At 27.8% G+C, this 10,899-nt stretch overlaps 1 protein-coding gene across 1 annotated transcript; it reads right to left on the reverse strand.

Annotated features, from left to right (window-relative positions):
• Window positions 1-5,555, reverse strand: LOC132940950 (uncharacterized). Its single transcript, XM_061008759.1, has 6 exons — window positions 5,472-5,555; window positions 5,075-5,218; window positions 885-1,021; window positions 747-820; window positions 143-250; window positions 1-83 (listed from the first exon to the last, which is right to left on the reverse strand). The coding sequence occupies exons 1-6, from the start codon at window positions 5,553-5,555 to the stop codon at window positions 1-3; spliced, it is 630 nt and encodes a 209-aa protein (XP_060864742.1).
• Between the last annotated feature and the right edge of the window lie 5,344 nt (window positions 5,556-10,899).

Below are 10,899 nucleotides of genomic sequence, written 5' to 3' on the forward strand. Positions count from 1 at the left end.
TCAGTCGATAAGAGTAGATTTTATTTCCACATCGTGAACACACAATTTATCTGCTTCTAATGTTGATTCTTCGGGCTTCGTAACTGAAAACAAAACAAGTAAAATAAAACTACTTGCGGTATATTCATGAAGTATAACAAACTAGAACTGTCAACCCATTTGTCCTGTTGATTGGATGGGGTTATGGCTATTGGCTTTATAAGTCTTTTTGAAAAATGGTTTTCCATCAATAATGTCGCATCTGGTTTAACTAAAAGAAAAATACATAACAATTTACAGTTAAATAATATTGAGCCATGTTTACATTTTATATTATTATTTAATTTAATTTTTTATTTGCAATATATTTTTTGTATTAAAAAAAATATCGTACGAAATAACGGGTAAAGTATTAGGCACAGCATAATATAATATTTAGAAATATTGTGCTTGGTTTGACGTTGTAACAAGTATAACTGCTATTTGTAATCAAATAATATAATTATTTTTTTCAACAGTTTAAACGAAAATATTATTTACAATGGAAAATGTATATTTTTTAAATTAATTCAAACGGTCATAAATCATCATTATAAGAATAAAATATAATAAAAGATACAACAAATTTATTTTATTTTTATTTAAATGTTTATTTATTTATTTTAATTTTAAACTATTCAAAAATAATGGTTTTTTTAAAAAAAAATAGTACCTACTTATTTTTATATTATTATGGTTTTAAATAAATTGTTAAATAAAAAAATTACTATTATGATTCGAGATGTTGGCTTGATTATTTGCTGACGGACTTTGTGGCCCATTAATAGAACAAAGTGATTTCCTTAAAAAAACAACACATTTTTTTTTTAAAGTGTTTTCATATTTTAGAAAACTTTAATTGTTACATTGTTTTTATCTCGTGAATCGTCTTTACTTCTTTAAGAATTTGCTGGTGTAATATTTTCTCTTGATGGTTTTCAGTAGGTATAATATTTAAACCTTTTAATTCAGGACGATGGAGATTGAAAAATGAGTTTCTCTTCTGCTCAAAAGTTGTAATAAGCATTAATAACATATAATAAATTCAAATTTAGACAGTAATTCCTATAATACCTATATCTAATTATTATTATAAATATTAGTCAATATGGTTATAATACCTATGGTAATTTTATCTTAATGTTTAAGTATAATATTTTATCATTGATCTTTTTCACTGTGATCAAAAACAATGTACTTAAATGATAAATTACAAAAACAAAACAGATACCGATAGTATAGGATAATTATCCACTCAATGCACGTTTCGCTGATCTCAGTACTAAATAATGTTGGAATTAAATCAACAAATAATATGATAAATTATCCAATTATTGTTAAGATATAGTATTATAAGGGGAGTTCGGACATTTAAAAAAAAATTTTCAAATAGGTAAATAATATTGAGAAAATTAAAATATTACCATTAAGTGGTACCTATTCAAAATACCATTTACATACCAGTTCAACCCCCCCCCCCCCTCACGGTATATTTTATTATAGATGTATAGGTTGTATACACATAACATATAATTTTTTTTATATAACCCCTCATTAAAAATATCAGTGTACGCAGGGGCAGTGGAAATTTTTTTTGGCCCGGGAAATATGAATCAAACTAGCCCTTGAACCGCAAATATCACTTTTTTTACACCACCCAACCCAATCAACATTTACAGAAAATATCCTTAAATATTTTGTAATCAATATAAATCTAAATATTAACGTTTTGTATAGGTAGTAATTAAAAGTTAGTTACATTTTCTAAAAATTTTATGAAAATACATTTTATTATATTTCTTGTCTTAATATTTTATATTGTCTTTACTGTATAATAACACAATTTTATTCACAAATCACAATCATTAATGGGTTTACACGTGCATGTTTGTTGTGGCACCATCATCTACGAGCCAGCTCGCCAGTAATGTTGGAATATTCCAACTTTTATTTTCACTTGCGTGCCAGAACATGTTTACACCTCACTGGCGCCTCAATTTGCATGGGTAAACATGCACGTGTAAACCTAGCTTAAATTATCTAATAGCTATTAAAATATAATATAGGCTATGATTTTATATTAATATGATTTTTTTTTTTTACCAACACATTTAAATGCCAATTATTGCATTAATATTTATTAATTTAAGTACATATTCACTTATGATCTCAAACATTGTAATGATATTTCTATGCGAATTTTATTAAAAATATTTATTTATTTTTTGTTATCATATATAGTTATAATGAGGCCCACAGAATAACCAGCCCACCGGAAAGATTCCCGATTTCCTGATTGGCCTATCCGCCCCTGTGTGTACGCCACTGGAATATACGATGTACCGTGTATAGATGTACTAATATTAGATAGGTAGGTATCAAAATAATTAACCTGTATTATTACATAATTATCTATGATTATTACAATATCTGTATCATTTTGTTTTCAGAGCTTTCTGTATAATACAGTTAAACTTTAAAGCTCAAAAAGAGTGTCGTTTTATATGGCTATAATTATTTTTAAAAGGCTATTAAAATAATATACGCAATAGAAATATCCTCATATCACAATAGTGAGTATACATTTCTATTTTAGAATTAATATTATTCTATACGTTTTACATAAATAATTTAATCAACCATATATTATAAAAGTGGATCGCGGATTTTAGTATAATCAAATACCGAAGTAATATGGCGTAGCTAGGTATTTGAATCAAAAGGTGTTCTATGTGAACATCAATCAACCTTTATTGAAGTATACCTAGTGTATTATATAAGTCAGTGGGGCACCGCACCGAAATGGGTGGACTCCATCCGATAAGTTAATAAGACATTTAAATACAATTTTATCAACCCTCGTAGATAGCAAATAATAATTAATATTATAGGTACGTATTAACTATTAACATAATTCATATTATAATTTATAATATTTAAATTTATGTTAATAAAAAGAAAGTAATTCTTGATTGGACCCCTCAATACAAAAAAAAAGTTGCCATGTCGCTGATAAAAGTCTGCTTTGTGTAGTCTATTTATTAGCCATTAAGTACCTACATATTTATATCAAGTGAAAAATTTACAATTACAATTTCCTTTAGTGTAATACCTAATACTGTACCTACCTAATGATCTAATAAATTCAAAAGAAAAAAAATTGAACATTATGATTTATTAATATTAATTCTGTAAATATATGTACACCTCAAGTCAGTAACCTCATTTCTGTAATACCTCGCTGGTCTAACACCCGCTATAGTGGTTAATCCGACAACCTCAGTAATCCAAGTACCCAACACTTTAATTTCGCTTCCTCATTATCATATAGCCTATATAGTATATAAAATAAGTGGCATTTGTTAATTTGACTTTACAACATACTCAAAGACCAAAGTACCTATATTCAGATATTCTGGTTTGGAAACAAAAATGACCAAAAAGTTACAAACTAAAAAAAAAATCATACGTTATTGCAGCTACGTTTATAAATTATAACCTAAACAAACATAAGTAAGTACTTAGGGTAGATAGACTAGCGAAGTCTTACTGTTGCCTATACTTAATACGAATATCATAAGTAATGCATTATTCATAGTTCAAAATAAAATAATATATTATATGAGTGTAAATTTGTAATGGTGTACGTAAATTACTTTATTATGTATAATATTTTATATATAATGATATAATAGATGGTACAAAATACGAATATTAACTTTAACAATATTATTTAATACATTCAATATTATTATCTTTGGATAATTAATTTAATGTAGATTATTAAATTTTACAAGGCTACAGTTATTTATACACTTTATTTGATCATAGTCACAAGACATAATATTATTTTTGCCGTGCTCATTCATTTATTGGTGTCATAAATAAACAACGATACGAAAATATAAAGTTATTTACTTCTTCTGCCCACCATAATCTCGTGATCTTCCACGGAAATATGCTCTCTGCGGGAACAATCATCAGCCGACTATATTGCACTAATGCACCGTGGGTATACACTGTAAGTATACTGTGCAGGGAACTTAAACAATGCAAGTAGGTACCCCGACTCAACAAGTAACTTATTGTCTAAGAAAAAATAATAATCCTACTCCCAAGCATACAAATGTCACCCAACAACCTTCTCATAAAATAAAAACGTGCCTATAATATACACTATACAGCCACTTATGATAATCGTGCCAATCAAAATTACACTGTTTTCTCTAATCTGACATAAATAATATTATAATGTCGAGCTTCTAGAAAACTTCAAGTCTAGACGCTCCAGTTGCGTGCCTATACCTTATTGGTGTGTGTGTGTGTGTGTTGGGGGGGGGGGGGGGGGGGGGTGAAAAATAATTGATATGTTATTCATTGTTATTTATAAGTTATATAATTACTTTGAATACTTTATTTAAACGGATTTAGCATTAGATAATTTTGTAACTTCACATTGTATGTCTATGTACATGTGTAATGTTTTAAAAGGACAAAACTTTTATAAAATAAGAAATAATAAGAAGAAGAAGAAATTGAAGCATCTCTGTTGTAAGTATAGTTACCTATTATGTTAAATAATATTCAGGTCCCCTTCACATTTTAAAAACCTGGGCACCCACTGCAAGTCTCTTATAAATCTTTTATTAGCTCTACTGAGAAAAGCTTATTTCAGTTAAATTAATAAATAAAAAAATATACCACCAAATTTTTTATTATTTTTAAAATGTAATGCCAATGACATAAAAAAAGACATAATATAAATGAGCTCCAACGTACTTATTTAAACGTGTTGACAATGCATTTATCGCTGAAACACACTTGACAAAAAAATTTCTTTTTCCTGATTACAAATTAATGTAGGGACTATGATCTACGATTTACGGAATGAAACAAATAAAGAAAATGTACATTATGTATAAAATAATAAGCAATAATAATTAATATTATCAAACATAACAAATCTATATCATTATTTTGCCTTAGTGACATTTTAGCATATACCTACCAAGGTATCGAGTTTCAAAAATTATTAATATTATTAAAATAACTTTACTTTGATAACATATTCTTTAGATCTCATATTTCGTACAGAGATTGTAGCTAGTCCATTAATTATTAACTTTTGATTAATTTTTAGTTCTGTGCCATCATACAACGGCACAATTTTCGGAATTGATTCAGTTATCATTTCTTTCTGCTAACAAGTTATAAGTTAAGTAAATGAAATCAATTCAGAAACTTTAAAATAATAATTATATTAAATGTATAAGATAATGACATATTCATTGTCTTAAAATGCCTACTATACTTATAAATCAAAGATAATATATTATATATTTATATATATTATTACGGTATAAATCTAAATTGAAAATTGTAATGTTTTTTTTTTTTTTTTTAAATTACTTATAAATTATTTCTACATCGAAAATTATACTTCACGATATTACTTGATTATGATAGTCAGTATTATATAAGTCATTTTCTGTAGATAAATTGCTTTTTCCTTTTTTAGCACGTAAGATCGTTCCCATAATTCTAAATACCTACTTCGTTATAAAACAATTTGTGTTTGTAGTTTAAATTAGAAACAGTTTGTGACAACTGCAGATTTTAATATTTTGTAAACAAATATTTTTCGTAACTAAAGAAATAAAAAATATAGAAAATGGCTAGGTAACCAGAATAATATTATGTTTCATTAAAACTTAAAAAATTATTCAATTATTTGTAAAACCAGTAAAAACATCGGTACCATCGACCGATTATAATTTTAATCCATTATTTTGATTTAGTTTTTACATAGAATATAGAATATCGAATAAATCAAATATGCTTTGCCTGATAAAATATGTTCTAACTATAACCAGAAACAATAATGAAACTTTCTGCCACACTTGTTTTAGTGCCCGTACAACTAAAACTATAAATTCTAATACACAATACAGTATTACACTATACCTAGTCTATACTATTTGTTATTACTTATTAAAATCGAATTATTAACTAATTTGCTACTGCACATTTCATATTTGTCACTGCATATAGAGTGTGCTACACTGCTACTGCACACAATTTTAGGCCCTGCAGTTATTAACTTATAATCAGTACGTTAGCTAAATATAATGATAAATGTATACAGTATACATTTATTTATTAATTATTACAAATATGTAGATATAATAATATGTATTATGTACGTATGTCAATATGCAAATATGTTTACACATTTTAAAAACAAAATATAGGTACAGATGTACAGTAATAATAGTTCATTATTAGGTACACCATAGTATTAAATACTAACGTAAATTGACTCCTAAAATGTAAAACCTATAAATTATAAGTGGCGGAAATTAATATAGTTTTATAGTTAGTTTATGGATTACGGATAAAACAAGTATATAGGTACTTATCTATTAATGATTAGGTACCTATAATATTTGGTACCTTTTACTTAACCTGTCCGGACCCCCCCCCCCCTGAAAAAATTTCTGGATACGGCCTTGACCGTCTTAACCCATTAAGACTCAGTGGTTTTCAAACGGCAGGGTGCCGCGGTCTTTCGGAAAGTTCAACTATTCGTCCAAGAAAAAAATTATAAAAATATAATTAATAAGAATTTGTTAGCCCATCAAGCACACATATTTTCTAATTAAATGTACTTACATAATTATAATTTAAAACAATTTTGTTCATCTAATTATTTAGTGCAAATAAAAAAGTCACTGTGCCGTGAAAATTTTTTGAGGAGCACGATGTGCCGTGCTTAATAAAAGTTTGAAAACCACTGCAACCACTTAATGATTGAGTATTATAGGCAATAGTACATAATATAATGCATAGATATAGGTACAGATATAGATAACGAGCGATTACAGTGCACTACAATTGTATTACCAAATGTATAGCTATATATGTAGTAGGTACATATTTGAGTGTGCCGTAAGAGCCTAATAATATTGTCTATACAATTAAACTATTATAACCTATGAGGTATACTTGTGTTTTGTTATTAAATATTCCAACTCGCTAACTCCATATTTCCAACTTGTAGGTACGTTCACGGTTACGCATAACTATATAAGGTATAAACACGATTAAATAGATTGTTACCAATTAGTAAGATAGTTATTTTAGATACAATCTTTAATCATGGCATCGTGCTCATAACCATATTGATTAAATATTTATATTTAATTAATGGCATAACATGACAACATTTAAATTTGATTTTAAACGTAGTACCTTGTAGTTTGTACCTATTAATTAATAAACCTACCGTATACTATATTTTATACTATAACAAATACCATTATAATATCGAAATTAAACAATACTACGTTAATGTTTGACCATCGAGGTATTTTAAATGTATATAACCGTATCATTCCATACAATTTACAAAGCACGTATCAAAATGACAAATTACTGCAACAAATTGTTTGATCTTAATTATTTTGAAAAAAATATTATCCTCACATTTCAGTAATCGGTATTATTCTTACAAAGTCAAGTGAGGAATGCTGAATTATATTTCTTGCAAATTTTGAAATACGAAAGTAAATGCAGTAATGCTTAGAAGATACCTTAAAGATAAAAAAAAACTTCAGCCAAATATGAACTGTAAGACTATAACGCCTTCTTAAATTAATTTCTGAATAAAAGCTTTTAGGTTTCAATATGAAACTTTGCTCGTGGCGACTGTTGACTGTAAAACATCATTCGCTACAATTTTGTTCCGTAATTTTCTTAAATAGGTATTTATAAAATTGTCCACCGATTACTTCCATTTAAAAATATATTTCTCAAGAAAATAAAACTGTCTTCAAACAAACCATAAAAATAATTACTTAAATAAATCGTTATCTACGGCAACTCTGGTCCTTATCCACTTTGTGATTAATATGATTAACAAAATCAGCAAAGCACACCATGGAAGACATTATATAATTTATTTACAGTAGACCTACTACAGTTCAGTTGCACTAAACTAGCCACATTAACCAATGACACACCAATAACTTCATTCAGCTCTGACATAAACTATGCAACAAAAAATCTCTTAGACCAAATAACAAAACTAAAAAAATGGTTTAATTATAAAATTAAAATAAATGAAAGGATATTGCAATCTACGCATATCACCTTCAGCCCTTGGTTTTTATTTATAATCTATATTAATAAATATAATAAGTAAATTTGACCATGAAGACAAAAAAAAATTACAAGAGAAACGTGAGTAGAGGAAATATTCAGTGATATTACTCAAAAATATGTAAAAAAAAAAGTAGTGACAACATACCTATTACCTAATACCTAATCTAGTCTGAGTTAAAAACTTTATTTTTTTTTTTTACATAAATTAGATGTGAATAATAATTAGGTTAAAAGGTCCCTGGACTATTTTCTTTTTAGTAGACGTGTTGTATCGGAAAGGCCTAGGGAGGAAAAATTTGAATAATTTGTTTATTAATGACAAAATAATCCTTATGGCCATGACAAAATATATCATTTGTCATGCTTATGGCTACTTATGTTAAGTACTTAGGTCTCCACCTAGACAAAAGAATTATTTAGGAACCCACATAAAAACAAATAGGAAATTCTTAATTTCAAACCTCTGCAAACTTTATAAATTAAGAAATTAAAAATCTCTTTTATCAAAATACTAATATATAACAATTAATACTACTTGCTATGACTTATACGGCATTCAACTCTGCAGGAGAACCATAAACATTTCAAACCTAAACATATTTTAATCCTTTCAATCAGTAAATCTTCGACTCTTCACAATTATAAATGCCCTCTGGTAAGTCAGCAATAAAACCGTACACCGTGACCTACTTTCAAAATAAACAAAAAAATGTTGTAAATTTTGATTATGTTTAAATCGTTTTGAAACAATATTTAGAGAAATCGATATGTCATTCCCTCAAAAATATTATTCTCTATCTTTTTGTAATGAGTGATTTTACACAAGAGTGGGCTAGAGAGAGAAAACAAATAGTGCGCTGACATCCTCTTGACACAAAATATATAATGATGTTCCATTTATTGCTTTAAAAAACAAACCATAGTGTATCAATACGCTGTCTGAGTAGAACTCTCTCAATTTTGGTTCTAGAGTAAAAATACACATTGTAAAATTTAATTATGAAAATATTTCTGAGTACAATAGTCGTTGCGTTTTTTTCCATTATACTCAATATAACGTTCATTATATGGTTTAGAAATATAAAAAATATCAACATTTTTTAAAATACCTCTAAATTTTTAAAAAAAAAACTCAACGTCTTTCCCTCCAAAATATCGTCATATTTTAATTTTATTATAGGTGTTTTTATTCTAACACCAAAATTGAACGAGTTCTAGTCAGACTGCGTAAACGCGTTTTGTCTGTGTCGTACGTGTGCAAGACGGAAACGACAATAATATGCTGGTGTGACGTCCACTTAAACATTTTTGGTACCGTAACCATTAAACTATTAATTAACATACAGTTTTATCATGGACTAAGTTACTCTACGAGTTATATCCTATTCCTATATCCAGTATAATGTATATAGGTTAGGTTATAGATATAGGTATAGGTATAGGTATAGGTATAGATATAGATATAGGTACTCTATTCACACATTAAGTTATTAAGATATATTATAATATTATACCAGTATATCACACTTCACATTAATATATCTTTATTCGGGAGCTTAATATAAGTGGCCGTAAGCGTAACATATAAACAAAGACACTCAGGATTTTTAGGAAGAAAAATTCAATACGAAAAGTTAAGTACGGCGTACCGACTCGTATCGAGCTTCAAAGTCTGTACCTACGTATCCCACGTGTAACTTCTTGAACACTGAATAATGAACTCGTAAACCTATTAACTAATAGTTATTAGTTATTACTTATTATAGTTAATAGGTCTATGGATTTAACGTACAATAGTGTTCAATTATTATCGGCCTCCATAGGACATATAGCGCTCCCGGTGGTTATGACTGCCTGTGGTAAAATGTTCAATCAAGTTTTCAAACAAGACGTGACGACACCTTATCAATATACCTTGGTCCGACAGGAGCGTTTAAATACAGGAATGCACCGCTCATGGTGCGCATGCGCAATATGGTATCGTCTGCATAACATAGATATTAGATAACATGTTGATTATTGATTATCAGTGATTTAAGCGGCAAACTAAAATTTTGAATAAATACGATATTATGGTGTGGTATTCAAAACTTACCAATTCTTACCCAAACAGGTTTTAGCTATCTTTATGATGCTATTTTATTTAAGGTCACTGGTAAAACACATTTTACCTGACACAGTAACACGCTTATGACATAGGAATTTAGAGTATTTAGACATGTTCTATTTCCAACACATTGATTGAAGTAAGATAATAAAAACGTAATAGGTGGGAATTTCTGAATATGATATACTAAAATTCCATTTATATTAGTTAGTGTAAAACTTTTTTGTACTTTACGATATATTATATCTTTTTACAAATATTACTATTGACTAAAACTATTATATTTCTATATTATTAAAAAATGTTGTACCTACCATAGACTAAATGTACCAAATTGTATCAGTATAACTCAGTTAAAACTTAAAATATACTAAATTCGCAAATTGCAATATTAATAATTTTATTTAAGTTCAATAGGTATAATATCACATTATCAGTTATCACTGAGTTATCAGTTACTATAGTTATGCGGACGATACCATATTGCGCATGCGCACTATGAGCGGTGCATTCCTGTATTTAAACGCTCCTGGTCCGACGTGCTGTTGTTGCATTGCTTATCAGTTATCAACAGCTACCGCCTATCGGGCATCGGTTATCATTTAAATTTT

Source organism: Metopolophium dirhodum, chromosome 3 (genome assembly GCF_019925205.1).
Source record: "Metopolophium dirhodum isolate CAU chromosome 3, ASM1992520v1, whole genome shotgun sequence".
NCBI lineage: Eukaryota > Metazoa > Arthropoda > Insecta > Hemiptera > Aphididae > Metopolophium > Metopolophium dirhodum.